General features: G+C 37.5%; 3 protein-coding genes across 4 annotated transcripts; 1 reads left to right on the forward strand and 2 right to left on the reverse strand.

The window, feature by feature from the left end:
* Positions 1–6,915: 6,915 nt before the first annotated feature.
* On the forward strand, positions 6,916–10,901 carry LOC144576310 (DNAse I-like superfamily protein). The gene is made up of 10 exons (XM_078326642.1): positions 6,916–7,063; positions 7,156–7,256; positions 7,897–7,937; positions 8,318–8,367; positions 8,513–8,582; positions 8,677–8,798; positions 9,763–9,899; positions 9,974–10,112; positions 10,195–10,342; positions 10,432–10,901. Exons 1-10 carry the CDS (start codon positions 6,981–6,983, stop codon positions 10,729–10,731), a joined length of 1,191 nt encoding a protein of 396 aa, XP_078182768.1. The 5' UTR covers positions 6,916–6,980; the 3' UTR covers positions 10,732–10,901.
* Positions 10,902–11,854: 953 nt separating this feature from the next.
* On the reverse strand, positions 11,855–14,259 carry LOC144543642 (putative folate-biopterin transporter 7). The gene is made up of 2 exons (XM_078291976.1): positions 13,952–14,259; positions 11,855–13,062 (listed from the first exon to the last, which is right to left on the reverse strand). Exons 1-2 carry the CDS (start codon positions 14,184–14,186, stop codon positions 11,999–12,001), a joined length of 1,299 nt encoding a protein of 432 aa, XP_078148102.1. The 5' UTR covers positions 14,187–14,259; the 3' UTR covers positions 11,855–11,998.
* Positions 14,260–15,058: 799 nt separating this feature from the next.
* Positions 15,059–25,959, reverse strand: LOC144576056 (uncharacterized). 2 transcript variants are annotated; one of them, XM_078326299.1, is made up of 26 exons: positions 25,630–25,959; positions 25,396–25,476; positions 24,243–24,380; positions 24,005–24,115; positions 23,637–23,687; positions 23,439–23,539; positions 23,249–23,345; positions 23,029–23,167; positions 22,702–22,934; positions 22,508–22,586; positions 22,318–22,412; positions 22,147–22,230; positions 21,947–22,021; positions 21,825–21,872; positions 21,561–21,656; positions 21,222–21,451; positions 17,607–20,761; positions 17,423–17,496; positions 17,197–17,280; positions 17,003–17,074; positions 16,806–16,914; positions 16,649–16,712; positions 16,377–16,505; positions 16,165–16,282; positions 15,980–16,059; positions 15,059–15,902 (listed from the first exon to the last, which is right to left on the reverse strand). In XM_078326299.1, exons 1-26 carry the CDS (start codon positions 25,792–25,794, stop codon positions 15,485–15,487), a joined length of 6,126 nt encoding a protein of 2,041 aa, XP_078182425.1. In that variant the 5' UTR covers positions 25,795–25,959; the 3' UTR covers positions 15,059–15,484. The 2 variants fall into 2 exon arrangements, with proteins under 2 accessions (XP_078182425.1, XP_078182424.1); XM_078326298.1 differs by having other exon boundaries at positions 15,059–15,905.
* Between the last annotated feature and the right edge of the window lie 1,374 nt (positions 25,960–27,333).

Genomic DNA, 27,333 nt, shown 5'->3' on the forward strand with positions numbered 1-27,333 from the left:
GGAGAAAAAATAAATGCAATAAAAGTAAAGACCAAATACGAAAATTTTAGACATCTACATATTGTTGAAGACAAGTGCTTCAGACCACTATGACAATTCGTGGAGTTTTTCGATATTACTAGCAGCATCATTTTCCTACACAAAATTGAGAAGATTAATACAAATCTAGTGGGGTGATAAAATATAATTTAACACTACATAATTGTTCTTCATGTACCGCTCGAAGAAGTTGACATCTTTGTCGATTATGACCTAGCATACCGCAATGCCCACATTTGTTCTTCCTCTTTCCTTCAAGTGAATGCTTCATCCTCTCATACTTCTTTTTTGGTACGCCTTTCGTCACAACAGGTTTTGGGTTTCCGATCTCCTGGGGCGATTTCTTATCACTTGAAACAACATCATTTTCCACCTTAGGCTTTTTTATTCCTTTTGCAGTTTCATTAAGCCATTATTGCTCTTCTTTTAACAACTCTTTTGTTTTCACAAATTATGCCCTCGACTTAGAAGCTTCGTAGCATATTTGTTTGCATAGCTCTGTCAGCTCATGGCACATTTGGACCTGCTCGGAAACCTGAAAACCCCCACTCTTCCTGTCCGAAGAAAACATTGACTTAGCAGTTTTAGTCCATCTTTCATCAATGCAACACTGAGGAATGAACGGGACATCCAAGTGTATCAATACAGCAAACACTTGACTGCATGGTATTTTCTCACATTCCAATTTGTAACACGTACATGTAATTTTTTTCAATATTGCCCTCAGAAACAAAGCAGTCCACATTCACCCGAATATCCAGTTTATCTTTTGGAGCAAGGATGTACGTTGAGGACGCGTTGCTCTCAGGTTCTTAAATAATCACAAATTTGTTTGACTTTTCAATTTCCTCACGAACAATAGCAAAGACTTTTTGTGTGTAGTTGTTTGCTACAGATTTCTCGAGATTGTAAAAAGGAGTTGTTAAAACTGGAAATGTCCTAAGATGGTCTGCAATCTAACTCTGCTTCTTTTGTGCGCATGCTCGTAACACACCGCTCAAGCTACTGTATAGCCTTACACAAAGACAATCTACTATTCATGTACTTGTGGATCTTGGAATTGAGGCTCTCGCTTCTCTGATTAGTGGACACTTCTAAGAACATCTTATTCTTTACAAAATCCCCAGCCCATAATTGTTTTGACGCATAAATCTTCTACAAACACTTTCTACTTTTTGACCTTTTACTCACATTATCATCAAACTTCTGCCACTTGTTCTCAAATTCTTCTGTATGCCTTACTCATCAGCTTGTGGAACATTTGCATGACTTCTGAATCACGAATATACTTTTTCGCGTTCTCCCCCATATGCCATGTGCATATCCGGTGTGTTGTGCCCGGTAATACTGATTTAATGGCCTCGCGCATAGCAATGCCACCATTCGTAATTACAGCCTCAGGTCGTACTTGATACATGACCTTCATAAATGCTTCAAGAAGTCATTCGTATGATTTCTTATTCTCATGAGAAACAATGTCGTATGCAAAAATAATTGTGCTCCAATTATGATTGATGCTTAGAAAAGGAATTACTATCATTTTATACCAGTTCAGCTGGTATGTGCTGTCAAAGACAACTACATCTCCGAAGCTAGAATAATCGAGCACTAACTAAGCATCGGCCCAAAAGAGACTTGTCAAATGACCTTCTTCCATGTCATATTTGAAAAAGAAATATGCATCTACTTTCGTCCTCTTCTTGAAGTACTTTATCACTGAATCTGCATCATCTACAAGCATCTCAGCCTGCTCGTGCATAGAGGTAAAGCTATACAAATTCTTCAATTGATAACCACGGTGTTCGTATCCACCACTCCTTCGTTCTGTGTAATCTAATATTTGACACTGAGCTTCCAAGAGTGACTATCTCGGCCTTCTCAGCTTTATTAATATAACAGTGAGATCGGAGGAAAGGAGTAGTATCACTAGATACTAAACTGTGATTGTGAACATCTACATAGTTTGTCACCCACCATATCAATTTTCGGATCAAGTTTGATACAGAGCATAAGGGGGCAGCCACAACGAGAGAGCGCTAAAGCTACTCTTTTTTTATCAGGCTTATCCAAATTCTTCTTATCTCGAAAACCAAATTTGCTGCAGCAAAACCAACGTAATGTAATGGTGTCATTCTGTGGGTGTCTTTTAATTATGCCATTCCTTATGCTAAATCCTTTTTTTTGCATAATCGTTGTAAAATTCATAAACTTCTTCTTGGCTTGAAAAGGTCATAGTAACAATCCTTTCATACTCTCTCAATGATGCTACATCGACTTCATTAGCCTACAAAAATTGGTGAAATGAAACCATAATAAGTAAAATAATTTTTAACATTTCGTGGATCTTTCAATGTATGGTATTATCCCCTCCATAAATAATCTAGGCTATAATCAAAATTAAACTAGATTATTTGGTAAATAAACTTATGGCTACTGCCATGTGAATAATTTTTATGTCTTATTATTTTGGTGTCATTATGCCAACTTGCTTTTTGGTCAAGTAGAAGCAATCGTGGTTTTTATATTATTAGGTACCAAGATTAAAGCACTCACAAGATTGCAAAATTCCACTTGTGGTCCATGATAGGTTATACAAAATCTCAATTTATAAAACAAGCACGAGACTGCAATATCACTGATCGCTACAACCATTAATAGATGGTAGGTAAGTGCATTTCTGATATATTAGTGTTTTTCTAACAAGGAATAGTAAGATATGAAAATTCAATCGAAAACGAACCATGAGATCTTCTTCAGCAGTAGACTACCGAGGTGAAGGGCGCATCACCTGTCGACTCTCCTCTATAAACACTGTCGTTATAAGAGAGAATGAGAAAATCTTAACAAAGAATTAATGACACACTGCAAAAGAAGACATCATACGTGTCTAATTGAACTTGAAATTAAGCACTGAAATTATTTAGGGTTCCTGTGAGTTGAAATTTATCTTAAGTTATGAATTACTCTGATTAAACTAGCAATAGTGATGTTTAATCATTGATTTCTGGTAGGTACTTACAAATTCAGCTCAATTCCCTAACTATCTACTATTGCTAAATTTGGAAAGTATTTAAAAAAGTTTACAAATGGCATTATATCAAGGTCAAAGTCGCACAAAGAAAACTTTCTAAATTAACCGTGTATTCTGACTTTGATTGAGTCAATTCCTAATTGATCAAAGTCAGAATTAAAGGCATCTTCATTGGTTAAATTAAAAAAAGGGTAATTATAATATCCCCACCTATCCATCCCCCATTTCATCCCCCAACTAACTTTCTATTTTAACTATAACTATAACTACTATTTCTAACAACCTTTATTTCTTTCCTTTTTCTCCCTTTCTTTTCCACCTCTATTTTCCTCTTTCACCTCCATCTTCTTCTCCCACCTCCGCCTCCGCCTCCCTCTCCCACCTCCGCCTCCCACCTCCCTCTCTCACCTTCACCTCACCTCACCTCCGCCTCTACCTCCCTCTCCCACCTCCGCATCCCACCTCCTCCTCCACCTCCGTTTTTCCATTGATAAGCTCCCCTCCCTCTCCCACCTCGAAATGATAAATACAATATGATCCCTCCCTCTTATACTTTCGCCTCGGTTTTTTCCCTCTATGCCTGCTGCTCCTGCTCTAGCGAATGTTCTGCTGGAGATCATCCGTCACTCCATCCCAATCAAGCACGCCTCTGCCAGGAATGAATACTTCAACGTGTATGAATGAATACTTCAATGTGTTTGAATGCTCCTGCTCTAGCGAACGTTCTGCTGGAGATCATCCGTCACTCCATCCCAATCAAGCACGCCTCTGCCAGGAATGAATACTTCAACGTGTATGAATGAATACTTCAATGTGTTTGAATGAATACTAGAGCACGTCTCTACCGGGTCAGATCCGTCACTGTCGATCATATCAAAATAATTTTGTATATGTATATGCAATTAATCTTTTTCATGTTTATGTTTCCCTTCCTCATGAAGTAGCGAGTTTTGCAAAGAACAAAGCTTTATTAATGGTGAATTAGGCCACTGCGTATTAAATAAATGACATAAAAACAAATTTTGAAAAAAATAGAGATATATGAATTAATACTTGATGTCTTAGATATGAATACTTCAATGTGTATAAATGAATACTTAATATCTTATGTATGAATACTTGCGTGATAAGATATTAATACTTGTGCAACAGACAACTCGAAAGTATGTCATCATGAATCTCATTTGAAAGATAAAATTGTGTAGAAAATGTTCGTTGTTTTAGATTTGCAAAATTCTTCCCAGATCGTCAGAAATATTGGTTAGATTGAACGGAGAAAAAAAAACCACCTCTAAAAACATGTAAAAAATGGATGAGTGATGTGTCCAGTTTTTATCCCAAGTTAAATTACTAACTTTGGAATTTCAATAATATATAGCAATATGGACCGAATTTTTTATAAATACCCAAAATTAATAACAAATTACCGAATCTAACCCGTTTTTCAACTTATTTCGAAAACTAGCCAAACCGATTATTGGATAACCGGAAAAACAATTTATTTCCGGGTCATGGGTGACCGGATTTGGGACAAGAAACTGGTTAACCATTAACCGGAAATATATCATGCAACCGGTTATTGGTTAACTGGATTCTAGGTCCGGTTAATGGGTAACTGAAAAGGTTGTTTTTTAAGAGTCCGGTTATTGGTTAACCTTTTTTGTGAATTTTGCTTTTTTTTTTAAAAAAAACAGAAATTTCTAATTTGTTTATTTTTTGTATTAAAATATTAGAAATGTTGAATATATTTCTTTAAAAATAGATGAAATATAATATAATTTGATTTATTAGAAAGACTGCAACAAATAACCTGGATCAATATTTTTCAGGCCGGATTTTTCGTGGTTGTAAGAAAAATTGATATATTTCTTTGTGTTATTGGAAAAAAAATAAAAATGCTTAGATTCTGAGTTATTGATCCCGGTTCAAAAGTCAATTCTAGGTAATTTAGAAAAAATTTTGATCCTTCTAGTACATTAAATTTATAAAAAGTTGTATCTATTTTTGTAAAAAATAAAAGCTTTAATTTATTTAATTATTGTTTTTCAAAAAGAATTCTAAATCCATATTGCTATTATTTTAGAATTATAATTACTAACTTTGGAATTTCAATAATATGAAATACATTAGAAGTACATACGAAAAAAAAGTTGAAAATAGTTAATTTTAAAGTCCTTTAAAAAATTTGATTGATAAATTTGTTTAGTGTTAAAAATCAGGAATCCTTAAAATATCCGTAAGATATTAAGATTTACATATTAAGATATGTTAAATTAATTAGATATTAACTACTTTAGTTGTAGTTGTAGATTAATTAATTTAACTTGGGATATTTTAATATTTTGTAACATCATGTAAATCAAAAGCATAGTATTTTAAAAACCAAGTTATTTCTATAATAGCACGGGTTTAGTTGAAAATAAGTAATTATTAGAATAAGAAGAAATATACATTCATTTCTTTTAATAAAACCATTTTGCATGAGAAAGACACGTGTAACCACTTTAACATTTATTTTTATGCCACCTAACATCTCACTAAGTGTCCTGCCTATTAAGGAATTGACCACATACATGCTTAGTGGACCGCCCAGGCGTGAGGCGGTCTACTAGAGATATGGGGCGCCCTCTTTTCGGACGGTCTGGGTAGTTTTAAAAAAAAATGAAAACCGTGGTTAGATTTGTAAAAACTAAATTTTTTTTTTTTTGGTTTTAATAAAAATGACCGAGAAGAATCACTCTAAAAAGTTATATTAAAATTTATGCTCAATGCTATAATATGATACGAATGCCACAAAATAGAAGAAGCAAAGCATTTAAAGTTTTCTCCAGTCTTTTACTCGTCTATCAAATAATTAATCCATAATGAAATTTGAAACTAAGAAATGGACTATATGCTTTGCAAAGTGAAGTTCACGTTTTACTTTCAGTATATGTTTTGTAATTTTAAAGTTTAAAGAGTTAATTCAAACCATTCAACACGATCTTCATATTAAAATGTGCTTGTAAATTTACATATTTTGAAAATTATTTTATTATTTTAGTAAAATAATTTTTAAAAGATGTAAATTTAGTCTCTAAGCACATTTTAATAAGAATATAATATTGAACGGTTCAGATTAATTGCTTGAACTTTAAAACTAAAGATATAAACGGAGAGTACAACAATATTTGTACTTTTCAAATTATGTAACCCACCTCTTGAAACCAATACTAAGAGTTTTTCAATTAAAGATAAACTGAAAAAACAGTGTAATCTCTGTCCAGCATAGCATCAGATTGGCAATTACACAGTCGTGACAGTCCCTAGTCAAAGGAATAGGGTTCAAAAGAACAGAGATTTCAAAACAGTTAGACGATTGGATTCAAAAGAACAGAGATTTCTGTGCATGAATTTCAAAACAGTTAGACGATTGGATTCAGAAGAGAGATTTCATTATTATTGTTTACGATTGAAAATTTCAACATATTTTTATCTCCAGCAAAACAGGAGAGCAACTACTGTGAATTAGCATCCTCTGAGATATCTCAACTTTTGCACGTCTTTTTGGAAAATCGCAACCGTTCAAATAAGTTCTGCACGAATCACAAAGCACAATAATACTGCCCCCTGCCGCCCTGCGCTACGCGTTGGTGACGCAAAAGTTGAGATATCTCAGAGGATACGCACTCAACTACTGTCTCCTAATTTGTCAGTTCACAAATCATGAATATTCCGATAACGGGCTGCATCTCCCCAATTCAATTCCCAGATGTTATCTGCTTTGACTCAAAACCCAATTTAAAAAGTAGGAGAGAAAGAGAAAAGGCCCTAAATTGTAAATAGTAAATACCACTGCCCCCCTGAACTACTAGTTTTATATCCATTAAATTAAATTAAATAATCCTCCTATTCCTATTGAGGGAATAAAATGCTGAAGGGAATTGGCGTGCCGGTGCAGCGCCTCCGCTCTCCTTTCCTCCGTCGCGCAACTTCTACCCCTCCCTCTTTCCTGTACCTTCTTTTCCTCTTCCTTTCCTTACTTTCATTTCTTCTCCTTTTTTTACTTGGAATTTAATCAAAGTATTGTATTGTGGTGAATGCAGGATTTGCAAGAGCAGCATGAGTCAGACAACAAAGCCTATCCTTCCAAGCTTTGTCTCTCTACCAGACAATGATAACACTGCGCAAAATCCCACACATTCTGGTATTTGTTCTTTATTTTTATTTTTTTCCTCTGAATAGATAATTTCTTAAGTTTATGTGTTATTTTACTATTGTGTTTTGACTCGTTAATCATCAGTCTGTACGTAAGATATTATAAACAAGGATTGCCATACGAGATGTGGATACTACAGCGATAGATTGAACTCCCAGCTAGAAAATTATACAATTTTGGCACCAATCAGAACCATTTTTTTTTTATTTCTTTCATTATTGTTGAATTTTTTTTGGCATGCTACTTCAGAAAAAGAAATGGGGGTAGCGGGGTGGGGGTAGGGGTGGATCCCAAGAAATCTCTTTGTTCTGTTTCACCTTACCAGTTTGGTGGTTCGCCAATTAGATGTTTTGCAAGGCCAGGCCTCAAATTGGTGAAATCTTTCCTTGATATAGCTCATTTCTTTTCTTTTCCTTGTTGTTGCAGTCAGATTAAGGTGCTGAACATTTTTTTGTATATAAGGCTTTCATTGTAGTCGGTATAACTTGTACTTGACATCTTTCTCATGCAAGACTGACTATGACTATGACGCTGTACCAATAATATCATGTACTAGATTTTTTTCTTCAGATATGAAATGCTATTACGAGATCAAATTTCTATTGCTTACAATTTAAATTTCTGTCAGGATATAAATTTCGACTGGTTTCCTACAATATCTTAGCTCAGGTACGTTCAAGCTGATTATGTTATTATGTTCATTTAAGACAGTGATTAAGTCATTTGTCAGGTCAATAAATTTTTTTCACAAAATACTGAAGTTGAAATAAACAAAAGTTGGCCATAAGTTTATTAATTGATTCATTTTTCTCCCGTTTAGTGAAACTTAATTGGGAATAAGTCGAAAACTTCTTGCCAGTACTTGGGTTTTATATTTTAGCTGTACCTGATGACGTCCTGCTTCCTGAAATTAAAAAATCAAAACATCCAATATGTTTGCATTATTTAAAATTCGCATATTGCTTGGGATGGTGTACTATTATTTGTAATTTAGAGGTACAAGAAACTCTTAGAGCATAATGAGCTAATTTTGGCACTCTTCAATACAGATTTATGTGAAAAGCTCCTATTTTTCACACTCTCCTTCATCTTGCCTCAAGTAAGTATTCTAATTCTCACATGTGCATAAACTAGTAGTTCTCTGATGTTAAGGGAGCATGTATTGTGGCTACATTAACTGAGTAACTATGCTTGTAAAATTGGCCAAAGTTTGTTTGATTCATTTCCGAATTATTGGTTGGTAGGTGGAAAGCTCGTTCACAGGCAGTTCTAACGGATCTCAAGGATTTTGGTGCTGACTTCCTTTGCTTACAGGTGTTCATATCTGTCTCAGGTTTGGGAATTTTATTTCTCTTTCCATTGATATTTTCTGATTCATGATGGTGTAACTATCTATCTACTGTTGCAGGAGTTGGATGAATACAATAGCTTCTATAAGAAAAATATGGAAGGTGTTGGGTACTCAAGTATTTACATTCAAAGAACTGGTGGTAAACGTGATGGTTGTGGAATTTTTTACAAACAATTGAGGCAGGTTACTTCTAACTTTTTTTCTTTTTAATTTTTATTCCTATGATGACCTCTTTTGAGATGTAATAACCTGCATACCTTTGCAAAACAATGAAATTTCATATTTATTGCTCCAAACAATGTTTCTTTGTTTAAGTAGCAGGGAATTGCCTACTAATAAATTCTATTAAGAAAACAAAAAAGTTACAAGCAGCTTTACTGGTAGTGTTACATCGTGTTATGAATGAGTTGTTCCAGACAATTTGTCCTAACTTCAGATCCTATTTTTCAAATTTACTCGCTACCTAGGGTCAACCTAACTGCAATTAGAATTGCCTGCAGACGCTATCATTTTCAACTATCTTGTTCAAACTGATGAAAAAAAAAAATATAACTGCATTGGGTTGGATAGAAAGGAGAGGGGGTGGTGGGAGGGACATGGAGAATCAGAAATTTGGAGGGGTAAAATACTAGACTTTAATTTCTCAATCGAGTGAGGCTATGGTACTATGCATAGCGCGGTTTGGTCTGTACTATAGATCAATATCTTTATTTGTAAAGTTCAAATAGTCGATCTGAACTGTTCAACATGATTTCCATATGAAAATGTACTTGCGGACTAAATTTTACATTTTTTAGAATTTTTTTTTTACTATTTTTTAGATAGGTAGAAAATCACTACTTTTGAATGGTTTAGAATTTTTAGATCAAGCGATTTTCTACCTATCCTAAAAAATAGTAAAAAAAATGTTAAATTTGATCCACAAGTACATTTTCACATAGGGATCATATTGAAGTTTGAACAGTTCAAATTGACTGTTTAAACTTTTAAATATAAAGATATTGATCCATAGTACGGACCAATCCATGCTATGCATAGTACCATAGCCTCACTCTTTCTCAATCCTTTTCGAGTGTCTGCAGAAAATTACACATCATTGTCATCATTATATGAACTACTAACCAGCTTTACTACATCCTGCAGTGCAGAAGTGCTTTTAACAGAGGAAATTCACTATAATGATCTTGTAGAGCAACTCGATCCAAGCAGTCTTAACCGTTCAAAAAGTGAAGCTGATGTTGCCGATGACATCAGAAAACTAGATATTTCATCAACTAATGGTATCTATAATACTTTTTTCTTTGGTTGAAGATATAGATCGATTGAGTTGTTTATTTTTATCTAATATTTACAGAGAAGAAGAAGACTTCTAAGGGAGATCCAAATGATCCACGTGTGAGGTTGAAGAGGGATTGTGTGGGATTACTTGCTGCTTTTAAGCTCAACCATCCTTCTAATCCCCTCATTATTGTTGCTAACACTCACATTTATTGGTAAGGTACCCCTTTGTATAAGCATTTTAAGACAAAAAAATGTTGATATACTTTAATTTCCTATATTTGTTTGAGTGTACAGGGATCCAGACTGGGCTGATGTAAAGTTGGCTCAAGTAAAGTATCTACTGTCAAGACTCTCAAAGTTCAGAGAACTTGTGTCCAGTAGATTTCACTCTGTATCTTCTGTAATTCTCGTTGGAGATTTTAACTCCACTCCAGGGGATCAGGTTATATAATCTCTTCCCAGTTTTATTTTATTTAAAATATACTTGAGAAGTTAATTCTGAATTTACTCGTCTTTTCTCTTATATACCAGGTATACAACTATCTAGTTTCACAGGGTTCTGATGCATCAAACGAGGTGGCACCTATAAAATTATTCAGTTTATATGGAGCAAATGGAGGGGAGCCAGAGTTCACAAACTGCACGCCTGATTTCACTGGTACACTCGACTACATATTTCTGTCTTGTGATAGCAATCGCTTGAAACCAGTGAGTTTACTTCATGTGCCGGGACCCGACTCCACTGATGTGGCAGGAGGACTACCTAACTACTTCCATCCGAGTGATCACTTGCCCATTGGTGCTGATTTTGAGTTGTCCTCCATTTCTTAGCCCTGCAGTGTCTTGTAACTCTGGCAATTATTTCTTTATTTATTGGAATTGGATTAGATTGATTAGAGGGAAAATGCCAAGCATTCTTTAGAGACCCGACTCTCATGATCTTGTTAGATATTCAAAGATGTCACTTTCAGTTATAATTAATTAGGAATTTTGCTCCAGGATTTATCATCGTGTATTTTGTGATTGTGTTTTGAGTTTTGATGGTTACTGCTGCTAGCACTCTGTCATGGAAATGGAACTCCTGTGGACCCGAACCTTCTCCAATCAAAACCGAAGGGCTTTTTGGGTTCTCGCTCTGTAGTGCATTTTTTGCTCGTATGCATAATAATCAGGTATTTGTGCGCCTCAATTTGTTTATATGATGGTTTTCTCAGATGTTTCTAAAAGCTTTAGAACACGATGAACTAATAGGCTAACAAAATCCAAGGGATGATATAGTTAAGAGGTTATGGGTTATGAGCATGTGATAGTTCATAGTAATTAATCTCTATAGGCATGGAATATAAAACTCATAATTATAGGAACTACCAGTGCTTTTAAAGTGTATACAAAAGAGCATTCTTTTTTCGTCGATATCAAGATTTTCTAAAATTAATATGATCCCAACAAATAGCCCTTTTAATGATTAGATGGAATTACCTTTTGCTTGAACTGGTGTCTTGCGATGCTACAAAATGGGCTATAAATCTTACCTGTTGGTTCAATAATAATCTAAGAAACTCAACAAACTATGCATCAATCTTTGGTGGGGCATCTACCAGTCCTAGATATGAACCAGCACATCGTCTGCGAAATATTTGCCCTCAAATGGTCATTTTTTTAAACTTACAATCTTCCTCACCTTCACCTACAGTTAAGTCCGAATGTTTATAAATCTCATCATCATTACTCTATGTACCGATTTTTCTTTTCTTTTCTTTTTCAGAGATCCAAGTACTACACATGCTCTTATTTTCAAACCAAGTTGCTTAACGTGACACAAATCAACTTAAACGAACGTTATGTTCTTTCTGAAAAAAAAAAAAAGGGTCATAAGTTCAGCAAGCGGCGCATATAGAAGAAAAATTAGGAATAAATTATTTAATAGCGAGGCGCCTGTTATGCTATCTTCGTATACCTTATTAATCACTCTCATAGACAAGTAAGATTTTGACAAACTAATAAAAGAAACTTAAATACACTGTAGGAAAAGGAAAAGAATAAAATAATACATAGATCTATCTAACGACTCAGAGCTACTTTTTCTAAAACTTAATTATCACTCTTTTTTCTTCTCAGCTATTTTTCCCTCAGAAATCCAAGAGGATCCAAGAAGAGGCAGCATAGTACAACCAGCTTCTATCAAAATACAAATAGGGAGGTTGGAAAAGTCATTTTCAGACACCTCGAAAAATGAAGCAAGAGCAACACCAAAGTAGCCACTGACAATGGTTGCAAGAGCAAGTGTTGACATGACAAAAGCCATGATCGATCCCTCGCATCCAGGTGGGCACAATTTTGCCACCAGAACACTAAATGGGAGCACCTTGATGAATACAGCCACCTCTGCAAGGCCAGAAAATATCAGAACATACACCCAATCAGGAATTCCAAAACCTCTGTATATTCCTTGAACAAATAGAACATCTGAAAGCATTATTACAGCCGTGGCCAATTGCAGTGTTGACAAGACTTTCCGTGGAGATGCCCTTTTGAAGTATTTATCATAAACTATGCTCCATATCAGCAAAGCTGCTTGCCCAATAACCTTAGAGAGGCCAATTATGGAGGAGTCAAGATTTAGATATTCTGTCTGGTAGAAAAACATGGTTCCCAAAAGGAGAGGAGTTACGGCATATGATGCAAAAAACCATATGAGTAATCGGGATATATCTGGCCTCCTCAAGGCAACTGACAGTTCTGACAACTGCTTGCTAAAACCACTACCAGTTGAAGAAGATTTCAGTTTGTTATTTGGAGTTGGCAGGTTGAGGGATTTCTCTGAGACACAGATTAAAATGAAGAACTGAAAAATTAAAAGGGCACCGTAATAAAGGAACATGAGTTTAGGGGAGAGGTTTGAGCTGATGGCGATTCCACCGAGTAAATTTCCAAGAGCCCCAGCTGAAGAACCAAGCATCCATGCAAAGGATTGGAGCTGACCCGAGGAGGTGATAGAGCTTTGTTTCTGATATTTACCAACCTCGGCCACAATGGCATCATTTGCCACCTCAGCAATGGATGCCCCAAGATTGCTGAGTAGAAGGAAGAAAGTCAAAGCCGGGAGGGAGATTGCTGACCCAGACCAGCCTATTGCTAGCCATGAAATTGCCTGCAGGACAGCTGCACCATGGTATAATTAGTTTTTACAATGATAAATATTTTTCAATAATTTAAGTGCTGAGTTATAATAACAGTAAAATATAGCATTGCTTTTGCCTTTTGTTGAGAACATGGGATGTTATCACATTCATGATAAAGTTATTGGGCCAAGAAATTAAAATAGCAACCACAAAGGGTTCGATTCGGCCCACAAACAAAACCAAAAGTGAGGGCCTGAGGGGTGACTTGGACCGGAAAGGTATATTCTCTAAAAGGGACTTAGACAAATATCCTCTCAGGGATATAAAAGAGTGGGATTCACTGCTTTACAATTTGTGCTTTGAGAGTCGTGCAAGTTAAAAGAACGGTCCGGATCCACTAATTGTAAAAGATTCCCTTCTCCGGTACCGGGGAGGGGAGCATCTGAAATTCTGAATCCTCTGAAATAATCTCAACTTCTGCGTGACCGACGTGTATAGTGCCTATTCGGCCATAACCTAGGGGCGGTATTATTTGTGCTTTGAGATTCGTGCATAACATATTTGAACGGTTGAAATTTTCCAAGCAGTTGCGCAAAATATGAGATATCTCAGAGGATGCTAATTCTTCCGGTCCTTGACGCTTCAGATCCCGATAAATAATAAAAAAAAGGAGCAGAAAGAAAAGGATGTGTCCACTTTCTCCTTCACTCTACAAAAGTTGCTTCGCGAGAACAGCAGAACACTCACTTGATCGAATTTCAAGAGAGAGAGAGAGAGAGAGAGAGAGGCATCCCAAATCCAATAATGAAAGTGCAACAAATCAAATCAAAAGTAAATTAATTTTTCAAGCCGAGGGAAACGAACGAGAAAATGAAACGGAGGGAAATGTGAAAAATAATGTAATAAATCGACAGCAACAAAACAAGTACCTCCGATTGCGACGTAGGGGAGTCGGCGCTGGCCGTGTATGGGAACGGAGTCGGAAAGGAGGCCGTAGAGGGGCTTGGCGACCATTGGCAGATTGGCAGAGTTTTGAAGGAGCTGGAGGGAGGAAGGAGGCACACCGAGAGCGTCTTTGAGGAAGAAATTGACGCCGAGCCATGGAAAGCACCTGAATCCTTGCACCCAAAATCCAATCCCCACCATCCATTTCACCGGATCCATATCAAGTTTAGTTATGTTATGGAATAACGGATGAGGAAATGCGGATTGAGGAAGAGAACGAGAGAGAGAGAGAGAGAGAGAGAGAGAGAGAGGTTGATGGTGCTCCTTAAATAGGGAAGATTAAAAATTGATGAAGAGAATAGCTTTTGTGGGGTCTCTCCGCAGTTTATGTTTTTATTTTTTCCTTTTTTTTCTGATGAATTGAAGTATTTATTGACACGTGGTTCCATCCTGTGAAATATCTCTTTGAAAAAGCTTACATAAGCGGTTGTAATATTTTATTATTGTTCCCTGTCCTGTTCAATGTGTTCATGATTGGTCTTCTGGTAAATTCTGCCGCGTGGCATCATCACCTTCTGAAAGTGTTTATAGGAGAGAATATCTAGGTATCGAGAATTAAGAGTTAAGACTATAATTGCAAGGGGGTCGGCGACAGCTACACGCATAAACGGGGCAAAGAAAGACTATGATTGCTTGGAGATTTGCGAGCTCATACTTTCTCTCTTTCGGTTTGTCCGATAGTGGTTGATGGTCGTCACTTATTTGTCACAAATAAAGTTGCAGAGCATCAGACTTTTTTGGGATTTTACATTGGGGATGGAAGATAATTTTCTATTCTTTTTTCTAGTTAATTCAGCCAGAGAGTTCGATATTTAACATACAGAGTGTAATAGCCTGTTAGGTCCCATTTTCTAAAAAGGAACCTCGTCTCTCCGTCAAAAAAGAAAGAAAGAAACTATATCTACTCCTTCCAATTTCTACCAAACATACATTTTTTTTTTTTAATTTTCAAATTGCGAAATCCATGTTAATAGTGTTCAAGATTGTCGAGTAACAATAATTGAATATACCCTTCCCAATTCAGTCATACATTTTAAAGTGCAAACATAAAATAACATTGACTTGGCATTATTCTTGAAAAAGGTACATTCCCATAACAGCAAAAGATAAGGAAGCCCAGTTTTAAGGCTGAATGAGAAACTTAACCGAAACCACTCAATTTGGTTTGCAATAAGTTGCAATATTAAAGCATTAAAATGGGACCCTCCATTGAAGCATACTCACCTCCACAAAATTACGACAACTGGTCCCTCAACCAACGTTTGTTCCCAAATCTGCCGGATTGAGCAACAGAGACCAATCACATTTGCATTTAACTAGCCATTAAAACCACCAACTGAAAGACATTGTAGCTGATTTGGTCATTTTTTTTTTAAGTGGGAGCGCTTCTTCTAAGCGAGCCACCCTCCCGGCATAGTACAATTTAGTGCTGATTGGGGTGCAGCCAAAATAGCATGTCACTGTTTTCTCTCCCATTTTCCTTCTCGCCTTGATTCCCGCTCTCTCCTCTCCCCTCCATGCCTCAGCCTGCCACCACGCCTGTTGCCAGGTGCATATCCATCAAAAGCCTGACCCAGTTCAGACTCACCAATGCTATTTGCATCACCTGAATCCCTGCTTCCATGCTCTATGCTATCATCATAAGTCATGGCACCACGATCATCAGATCGGTCCCTTGATTGTAGTATCATTGTCGGTTGCTGGTTGAGGTATGATCGGCTTGACCCAGAGAGCATGACGGTAGGCACTGAAGAGGCAGTGGGTCCCACCTGACTACTGTCGTGGCCTCTGCTGCTTGATCTTGCACTCCCTTCCAGTTGTCCTGACCTCCCATTTTCTCTCTCCCTGTACCGGTCCTCTCTGTCACGCCTAGGCCTGCTGCAAAATTGTACAGTTTTATTAGAGTAGAATCTTTGTACGAGTATACGAGAAGATAATCGTCAAATACAAACCTTGCAGAGGCAGAAGCATAGTCACGACGGGATGTCCTAGCTCCAGATTCAACTTGCTCCAACTCATGCTGTAACTCTTTCTACAAAAAACAACAGATAAATTGTGTCAGTTAACATAACTTCACTAAATTGCCAAATCCCAATAACCTAAGCTTTCCATAACCAATTGTCGTCAGCTATATTACCTGAGTCATCTTTTCCCTTTCCATTTCAAGGTTAAACTGAAGTTCTCTGGTCTTCGCACGTTCCAGCTCCAATTGGTGCTGTCTTTCTATCTCACGTTCTGATTCAGCCGCTTTCTCCCTGGAAAAACTTCCACTATAAGAATTCAAAGAGCAACTGTATATGCACCCATGAATGGAATACAAAAGCACCTAGTTAATAAAAGCAACAGAACCTATCAAGTTCTTGTAAGAGCTCCATCTCTCTTGAAGTCACCTCCTCGAGATACTTCTGGCGTGCTTGTCTAAATAGGAGCTTCTTTTGTCTCCTAGCCACTATTTCTTCTTTAAGTTTTGATCTTTCCCTGGTAAATGTTGAGCAAAATGTTAGCAAATCAGAACTTAAAACAAGACTGATAACTATATCTTTTAAGTAAATGATTGGTAAGAAAATTAGTTGATCCAAATGTTTGCAAATTGATTGGACTGCAGTTAAAATTAATCTTACAAGTCCCGTATACCACCCTTAATTTGCTGGAGTCGCTCATTAGGCTTCTTATCATCTTTATCATCTGCCATGAATAAAATTTAAATCAAACCAAGGGAAGATATGAAAAGTTCATAACATAAAAAAAAAAAGAGAAAAGTTGATGTTATGCTCTTACTTAATAAAGAAGATTGAAAAGAGCTGCCTTCAGGCGGTTGCCCCGATATGTCTGTCAGTGCCTTTTCTTTTTGAATTAATTCAATTTCAATCTCAGCTTCCTCTAGCTCCTATACTTCACAAATAGAGAAAGCATAAATTTGAAATTCAGGTATAAAGACAGCTTTAAATAAAATAAAAACAAATGGTTATTTCAACCTGTGACTCCTGGTCAACACTTCTTAAGAAAAAATCAAAGTATGACTCAGCAGAAGCCAAAGAAGAGAGCGCCTGTTTAAAAAGAAATATTATATTAATACATCATGCAATAATAACGAATGTTGATCCAAAATCAGCATAAGGCTTATTTGACCGCACACTACTTAGGTGACATAACATATAATATAGCATACCTGAAGAACAGTCTCCCTGACTCTTGTAAATCCAGGGTCACTGGGTTTTACGATTGCACCAGTAGATAAGACTTCTTTCAAAACCTATAATATTAAAAATACATATAAGATTAAGATTGCATATTTTGTGGCAAAAATTGTAGCAGCATGACAATCAGAAAAAGGAAACAAACAGTCTTTTCTGAATAGAAAGAGCTTTAGGGGGGGTGGGGTGGGTTGTGCTCACCCCTTTTGCACTAGATTCGGTTTTAAGTTGACAAAGAGCCTGGCATAAATCTTTCTCCAAATCAGAAATCCCTCCTACGTTTGGATAGAAATAAAGTCGTAAGCCTCAACAACAGAGAGTAAACCTCTTTTAAATTTTTCAAAAAATAAAACAGATAGAGTAAAAGAAAAGAAATAAGAAATACCAGTTATTGATGCTAGCATGCTTTCAAGGTTGATCCAAACTGCTTGAGGAATCAAAGAGATATCATCATCAGGTGAATAGAGGCATGCATTTCCCAAAAGCAATAGCGAAAGACGAGACAGGTGACCCCTCTCTGTTATCTGAGAAAGGGTTCCCACTCCCTGCAGAATCGTGTCGCTACCTTGGAGAAAAGATTGTAACTTCCCTCTCTCTAAATATGGAACCCATTCTGACAATAGTACCATTGCATACTTCTTCAACTGCATTGACGGATCAGTCAACCCTACTTGGACCACTCTATCCCAATTCTTTGAAGCCAAAACTGAAACAATTATTTCGGTGTCGGTATTGCTAGTGTTAACATTTTTTCTGAGCTGCTGTAATGCAACAGACCGTTGCTCTGGTTCAGGATGACTCAGCATGGTACCAAACAAATCAGCCAATGAAGATCCTGCATTGTTGACCTTATGGTTGAAACAGTTCCCTCTGCCAAACAAAACAGAGATCCATTTATCAGTTTGCAACCGCAATGAAAGTCTTGGAGCATGAAAGCAAAAACTTTTTATTGTAGAGCACAAGCCACTGATCACAGGGCCTAGAGAGAGCTCTTTGGGTAACTCCAAAATGTAGTCAATCATGGCCGAAGCAACATGCCAACACTGTTTTTTCTGAGATGTCAGGATAAGCCCAACAAGTTCCTCAAGAGCAGCAGACCAACTTTTAGGCTCAATGAAATCATCAGCTGTGGTTGTCTCCACAGACTTTAAGCACATAGAGAGCAACGCGCATTGCGCAACTGACTGAGATAGCTTCATTGCCAACTGATGGTGCAGCTTCCAGCTAGCCTCAATAGATGGAATAAGCTGCAAGATTAACTTCTCTAATGAAGTCGTTAATTTTTCTATTTCAGGCTTGTTATCACTACTACTCTTTGAAAGCATCAGAAGACTATGATCTGGCACACTTGACTTAAGAACTAAGCTACCGTCATCTTTATCAGGATTTCTCTCGAATGGGGCTTGAATACCAAACAGCTTGAGTCTCTCCACTAACATTATATCACAACTATCTGTGATCCTCTGGAAGGCATGAATATAGCTACAAAACGAATGTGGCAGGTCCAAAGATATAAAATCTGCAAAGGACACCAGGGCTATTAAGATCTCAGATTGTCTCTTGAACGAAAGATCTGGAAAAAGAGTACCAAGAACAAATATCAGCAAAGGCATCTCAAAGTCATCTGCTTGCGCAGCTTCGGATTTTGTTTTGTGGCATATGATATCAAACAGTTCCTCAAATCCAATCATTTCAAAATCTTGGCAGATAGAGGGATTAGCAGACAGCTCTTCCTCACTAGTTGCTTTCTGAAGGAAGTATGACACCAACGGTTTGAGTACACAGAGAACAGACTCGAGGAATGCTACATCAGCATAAGAAGCCTTACACAAGGACACTAGAGCATGTGCCACACGAGGCATTTCAGGCACCATAGCCTCCATGTGTTCAGCAACCACTGACTCGAGTATGTACAAGACAGAAGCTTTTGCATTGACAGCAACACGTCCCTTGAGGCAACCATTAAAAAAGGGCCATAAGCACATGTCAGAAAACCAAGAGAGGATATCAGGCACAGCACTATGAGGGAAGCACCTTAGCTGCAACCCAATCGCCTCTAGAATGCTCTCTCCAAAGGAATGGAAATGCTCACTCATGCTTGGGAAGAAGAGATGCATATCCGGATAAAGAGCCTCAAAAGAATCTGCATCAATTTTCTTGTTTGGTGCACCTTTCATCAGAGCAAGCTCGTCAGCAAACACAGAGAGCAACATAGTGAGCTGAGAGAAATCGGAGGTGAGAAACAGGCGCTCATTCAAGCACCCCTTGCCATAACGGGAGACAGCCATCCAACCAAGGAAACGAGGGAGTGGCTGCTTATATTGTGCGAGTTCCGGAATCTTGTCTATCCACGAAGAAAACGGCACCAAGCTCCTGAAATGCAACTCATCTTTTCCACCATCATCTCCAGAGGAAGCCATAACTAATTTCTGAAGTAGGACCCACCGCCTCCTAAACCCATGCAGTCTCTCTACATCTAAATTTCGAGCGTTCCTGGCTTTAACTTGCTGATAATACAACGAAAGTTGTGTACTGAGACTCTCAGCTGAGTGCAGTATAATATCAATAATGTCCTTAGGTGAACAACAGAGTTCGGTTGCCGAGTATAACAGAAACAAAAGGCTCTGTAAAAGGATCTCATGTGAATAGTGCTCTCCTATTTGAAACTGCCTTGTGATGAAATGGCACAGCAAGGATTGATTATTTCTAACCAGAGTTACCGCATCAGCCGACTGCATGTCCGGCTCAGATATATCTATGAAAGGCCCCTGCTTATCATCTGCCTTTTCACCCTCATTTTGCAACGGTTCCCCAGGAAAGGCTCTCAAATGATACTCACTTTCTAGTTTTGCAGCTAGCAACAATATATCTATTACAGCTTTATCTCTCTTATTTTCAGCATTTGTTATTGCAGCCAAGTTGGGTTTTTCCTTAGTGAAATCGTTGTTAAGATCTGACATGTCAGGCCCGGGTTGTTGAGATAATTTTGCACGGAGATTGTTGATTTGATTGACAAGCTCAGAGTTTGCCCGGAAAGTTGTCAGAAAGAAAGGATTCATAAAGCACTCTGCAGCAAGAAGCAAAGCTTCTATTCCCGCTTGATGCCCTTCAGGAGTAATATCAGAATGATTGCATAGATCCAATGCCAAGTGCTGAAACTCGCTAGCTCTTGCCTCACATTCTTGATAGTTAACTAATTGCAGATAATCTGCTTGAGTGTTGTAGTAGTCAGTTGAAAATGAATTGTCTAGCTGAAAGTTGATGGAGAAGGATTTTTCATCTGGAAAGCCTTGCCTACTTGGATCTCGGCTTGTTTCTCTTGGATGTGCTTCTATTGAAGGGAAACTGAAACTTGCCAGATTGGATTGTTTCAGTTCGGTCGGGACAAAAAAGATCTGTTCTGCAAGGTCATCAGTTTTGAGCCCTCCATCAGAGAACACAGATGATGATGCTTGATCAATGCTGCAATTTGCCGAGCTCTTCTGGAGATCCACTTCAGGTGGCACTGGAATGTGCGGATCCAAGATTGAGAGGAGGACTCTGTTTTGAGAGAGAGAGAGAGAGAGAAAAGGTCCTTAGCAGAAAAATATTGAAAGAAATGGAAACTATGTTTTAAGATCCACAGATAAATGGAACTTGAGATTGATGATAGTGCTCATGACAAATTGATCCAAGCAATAATGACAACAATAATATCGACAGCAACCGCAAAATTAAAATAGTGATACCACAATCAAAAGTATAGAAGGTACTTGTCACTGATGATCAGAATTGAAATTATTAAAACATGTTAGTACAATTATTGAAATTTTAAGGAAAATAATAGTATAATGATATTATTAATTAAAAATCATAATAATATGAACATTTTATCAATTAAACTAATGATATATCAATCTCATAGCTGTAATACTAATTCTGATAGTGATGATAAGTTAATCATATGGCCAGCACTGAATGACAGTAATATATTGCCAGAGAAATTTTATTAGGAGCAGACCTGGGGGCAACAGATCCATTGTGCCACTCAAGCTCCAAAGAAGGCAGCACAGCTGGCTTTTTGACAGCAGCACGGATAACATTAAGGGCGATATCACAATTCTTCTCCTGTTTCTCTGAGAACATAGCAGATACTCCTCCAAAGGCAATGGTGTTTTTCATAGGTGTCATTGCTGGATCCAGAAATGGTTCAAGCATCTCCAATAGGAAAAGCAACTTGTTCTTCACTTCCTGGATCATTTTCATTTTACAAGGATATTGTTCAAGGCACTCTTTGCAATGAACTGGAGCAGTAAGAGAAAATGAAGGAAAAGGAAACTAGTAGATTAATGTACCAGACCTTATACTCGGGGAGTACATCATCCAAACGACCTGATATTGCTAGTACAACATACTTCAATGCAGCCCGAGATTGGCTGAGAAATTGTCGTGCTCCCTGTTGATTGGGGTACAATGCAGAAATTGCATGCATGGTTAAGAAAATTGAAAAATTAGAACTTTTCTTTATTGTTACTGCATCTAATGTTAGTATGAAAGTGCAGTGAAATATTAAACTGTAACAGTACCTTGCAAGTAAACAAACCATAGGAAAAAAGGAAGTTACCTGGATAAGACTCAGAACTTCCACCAAAACTTCAACAGCAAGATCTACCTGCTTGGGAAATAAAAAATGATCAATATGCCCACCAAGAAGTATCATTTTCTGAACCATATCCAAAGAGATACCTTTGCTATAATAATAGGAATCCATGGTGATAATGGCCCAGAGCACAAATCAATCAGCACACATGCTGCCTTTGCCTTGTGTTGAGAAAACATAAAGCAGACAAAGTTTCACCAAAAGTTCAAAATAAGAAATCTTGCAGCATATGAGCTACAGTGCTAGAAGATGTGTGTAAATTTAATTGAACTGCAAATAGACATACATGTGCCAAAGAATAAGACAAAAGGTATCCTGCACAGGCTTGGAGAAGTGGTCTGTAAGCCATTGAGGATGACATCATAACAACCTGCAATTTTGTTATAATTAATTCAGAAAAACATACATCAGGCATGAAAGAAAAGAAGGAACAATGAGAGTTACAAAGCAAGAAAACCTGAGAAAGAGCGTGATGTATTGAAGGTTGGCTCCATTGCCTAAAGCTATCATCAATTTGGTCAGCAGAAATGCCGTTAAGAGAAGGCCGAAGTGCTGCAAGAATAATAGTAAGGAAAAATTCTACTGTCTTAATAAGTGAAACAATTTAAAAACAAATTTAAGATAAATGGTTAGCACAATACACACACCTGGGAGCAGGGCTTGTACAAGTGGTAGGATAGAGAAGATGTCTGAATTACTTTCAGCCAATTTCGAGCAAAGGAGAGGCTTTGTTCATAAAAGTTGAAGGCAAAGCAAAATAGTTATATAACCAATATAACACAAACAGACAAGTATAAGTACACAGACAACCACAACACAACCACACAGGCCGAAGTCTTACCTGGGAAGCAGAAGAATAAAGTACATGAAGAAGACCTTCTTCAATGGAAGATATATCCAAGAGATGAAGACAAGTTGCATCACAACAGCCTTCTAAGACCTTATATTCTTCTCCAAACAAGCTTGAGTAGTCGCTGATATGTGCCTGTCCTCCCACTTCAATTTTTACTGCTTCATCAGATGTCGAGCTAGGCACAGACTGCATCGGCTCTATAAGGCTATGTAGAACTATTGCTACCTAAGACCAACAAATAGCAAATAAGAGGTAAGCAGCTCAAAAGGTATGGAATGACACTAGGTGGAAAGCAATGGGTATTTATTCCAAAACCTACTTTTCGGCAAACAATTCCAAGTTGCTTTTCTTTAAATGCTTTCCTTAGGAGAAGAATAACTGCATCAGAACGGTATGCAACTGAATTAAAAGCGGGATGACCTGAAACTGGGCTTTTTCCTCTCCTTGGTTGCAGCTGAGAATAGAGAGAAAAGCTATTGTAATAAGAGAAAACATAGAAGGCTAAGCAAAACTTAGAAAATAGAAAAGGAGGTACCAGTTCAAAGTTAGATGACACCAGTAGAGTAGGAGTCGAGGTTTGGTTTTTGGAGGTATCAGAGTCAACTTGACTAGGAAGAGTTTTCACACCATCCCTGCAAATTTTATTTTGTAAAGGCTGGCAACACCTCTACATAGCCACAAAAGAATTCAACAATCCTACATATAACAAAGTAAAACAATACTACCTCTCATTTACAAGACTAAGTATTGGATAAAATGGTCCAGCAAGCATAGCAAAAAACCGCACAACACTCTCCATATCATCAGCACTGCTAGTAAGATCAGGCTGCAATTGGAATAATAAGTGAAAGAAAATGATTACAAAAGTGGATTAAATGAATTTAACTATGGAAATCAGCATCCAAGTGGTGCAATGGGTTTACCTCTAGCTGAGGGAGGAAAGGTACCAGCCTACTAGCAATGTCTTGAAGCAACTGCAATTGGAAAGCACTAGAATCAGAAAAATAATATATTATCATAGGGAAATGGTTTGTGCTACCATGAGTATCTTCACCCAGGCGCCGGCCACCCAGACCAGGACACGTGTAAACCCTGTACTGCCAAATGCAAAATTAACTGTGGACCCTGTACAAATTTGATTTTGAGCAGGGTTCACACTTATGGACGAAGATATAGGATGACGTGGCACACTCTGGTTGGTGGGAGAGCTGGGGGCAGAAACTTCCCCAGCGATTATTAGCACCCTCACTAAATATTGAAAACTTAAATTAGGAGAGATTTAGTAGTTTACTTGAAGATGCAAATCTAGAGTATCTTGCTTCTGTGGTGTGATATGAGGTAACAAGTAGTTGATTACAGGAAGTAGTTCAGGTTCCAATCCAGGCACAGAAACTCCAATCAACTAACAAGTTCAGACAGATACAAAGTGTTACAAAAAGCAAGGAAAATAACATACAGATAAATGCTACGAACTGTACTCAAAAGAGAGAGAAAAAAAATTAAAATATATGAATGACTGAAAAGAGCACCTGTACAAAGAAGATGGCAATAGGGTTGCCACGGAGGCAAGACAAGCGGACATAACGACAAGGGGTATAATTCATGGGATACAATATATCACGCTTAGGAGCATCACACCTTGGTCTTACTTTTACAAATGCTTCTGGCTGCACCACATGTCATTTAACTCATTAGCTGCATGATGTACGTAAACAAGAAGATGCAAATAAAGTAGAATATTCTACCATTGATACTCATTTTCTCCTATTATGGTCACTACTAGCGGATACATGTCATTGGCTGTTTCCTTTTTTTTTTTTAACTGTTCAAGTAAAAAACCACCAATTTTGACATGCTATAACCAAGGAGCAATCAAAAGTTGTAGTTATACTATTAAGAGAGGGGCACGTGTGAGCACGGAGTCGTCGGAGCTTGGCGCACATGTGAGCGCGGAGTCGTTGGAGCTTGGTGCAGATGTGAGCGCGGAGTCGTAAGAGCTTGGAGCGCCAAGCACAGAGTCTCTACCCTCATCTAGATCGGAGTACAGTAGAGAGCGGATCCAGTTGTCGGAGTGCAGCGGCTGTGAGCAGATTCGATCATGGAGAGAGATGAGGAATAGGGCAATTAGGAGAATCGTGAGAATAAGAGTGCAAATATGTAGGAATAGAAGAATAGGATGGTTTGGAGGAATTGAATAGAATAAAGGAGATCTAGGAATGAGCATCATTTGAAGTGTTGTAAATAACTTTTTTCCAATGAAATCATTAGTAGGCATTTAGAGCCACTAACCTTCAAAAAAACAAAGAGAGAGGGGAACTTTAAGAATTCAGTTGGGGTAACTGACAAAGGAGGTCCATTTAATGTCTCACAGGAAGACTATTTGTAATTTTATTGTGGGTTTAAAATTCTTTTAGTAACCATAGCAAATATATATATATATGTAGCACGACGTCTCAATCATATAAGAAAAACTCCCAGTTGCGAACTAGATAGCCAAAGCCACATTAATTCCAAGTTACATAAAGGTAGCTAGTGCACTACTATATTACTTATAACAATTACAATAGAGTTTCAGTTGACATAAATGTAATTACTGATCAACAAAGGAAGTAAAATAGCTAGCAATGACTTTACATTTGTGTCAAGAAAAGAGCTTGAACCTTAAAACCTTTGGGACTGTACCTTGTAACGCAGTCCCGCACTGATCTCCCATTCAAGAACAGACTTATTATGTATCCTTATTTGAGAAAGGAGACAAGGCTCCTGCATGCAAACAAGAAATCAAATAAGTAATGCATCAAAACACAAGTTGACAAGACAACAGCTGGTAAGTACAAATTGAACTGGAGAGGAGTAGATTGGGGCAGTCATAACGGCAACTGATGAAAACTAACAAGAACAAAACAAGAAGCGTACATGAAGCTCGAGGAGGATCCATTCCTTGGCGTTGGTGGCCGTGGACCAATGGGTGCGGAGATCGGGGTCGGCGACATGGATGGCCTTCTGTGAAGGGGATTCGCGTGACATAGCCTTCACCTTGAAGGGAAGATGCTTCAACCCGGGCTCCAGCTCCGCCTCCATCTCTACCCCCAGTCTCTCCCCTCGCTCTAAGTAGGATGAGAGATTGAGAGTTGGGATCCTTGGGGACGAAAGGTTTTACTGGTGTTACGGTTTCTTGTTTCTTCTTGTATTTTGCTCTGTGATTCTAATCTACTGACTAATGAGTAATGAGTTGTGTTTTGATACAGACAGACAGGGAAGGGAAGGCTGGCCGCCGTGCTACTGCTACTGCTTGCTGCCTTGGCCGCTGTGAGTCCAACCCAATCTCTGCTCAAGGTCAGGGCCATCACCATAGTTGGGCCTAATAAAGCCCATCATCGCGTGATCTGGCCTGGAATGGCCCGCCTAATAAGCTCTAGTTTAGGCCTTTTAGACACTTAATTACTCTAGTCTCTAGATATATAGTTAATAACGAACGAAGCCCCTCCTCATACGCTAGATATATATAGACTGAAAATAAATGAGAATATAATTTCATAGTTAATTACCTCTCCAATAAACCACCACTTTGCAAATTATTGTTTGTACTAGGAAAGTAACATCTAATAAGCACCATAAACTTTCTGGCAGCGCCGTGGAGCAACGTTCAAATGATGGTTTACAGCCACTGTACATGTCCATTGTACCTGGAATCTAACTTTCCCTTTGATCCCCTTCTTAATTGTGCGAGTTACAGAGATTATTGTGTAGTAAAAAGTAAAAAGGAAAGGTTCCTCATTAAAATTTAAGCATAATTTCAATTAATCTGACATTAAAGACGCGTATATATATTTAAAAACTATCATATTTTCGTAACAGGAAGATTCAAACAGATATAAGGATTCCCGAGATTTTTATTTTTACCCAAAAAGTAAATAATTTTATTATAAATAATCACGTTTTTCGAAAAAATTTATTTCTACCCAAACCGCATATATTATGTGCGGCCCGAATTAAAAATTCGGACCGTATAGAATATATGCGGTCCGAAATTTTTTTTTTTTTTTTTGGATTTAAAAATTCGGACCGCCTAGAATATTTGCGGTCCGAATATATTTTTTTTTTTTTTGCTTTTTTTTGCTTTTTTCAAATGGCCTAGGCAATTTTTGAGTGATAATATCTCACGATCTGTTTAGCGATTTTGGATGAAACTTCACAGTCTTGTTCTACGATGTCAAGACTACATGTCGGTCAATTTTCATGAATTTTGAAGATATTTTCCTATGTTAACCAGGGATGCAAAGTTGGACTCAGAAGCACTCTTTTAGCAATTCGGGCAATTTTTTAGTGATAATATCTCATGATCTGTTTAGAGATTTTGGATGAAACTTCACAGTCTTGTTCTACGATGTCAAGACTACATGTCGGTCAATTTTCATGAATTTTGAAGATGTTTTCCTATGTTAACCAGGGATGCAAAGTTGGACTCAGAAGCACTCCTTTAGCAATTCGGGCAATTTTTGAGTAATGATATCTCACGATCTGTTTAGAGATTTTAAATAAAACTTCACAAACTTGTTCTATGATGTCAAGACTACATGTCGGTCAATTTTCATGACTTTTGAAGATGGTTTCCTATGT

This window comes from Carex rostrata, chromosome 25, assembly GCF_964058835.1.
Source record: "Carex rostrata chromosome 25, lpCarRost1.2, whole genome shotgun sequence".
Taxonomy (NCBI): Eukaryota; Viridiplantae; Streptophyta; class Magnoliopsida; order Poales; family Cyperaceae; genus Carex; species Carex rostrata.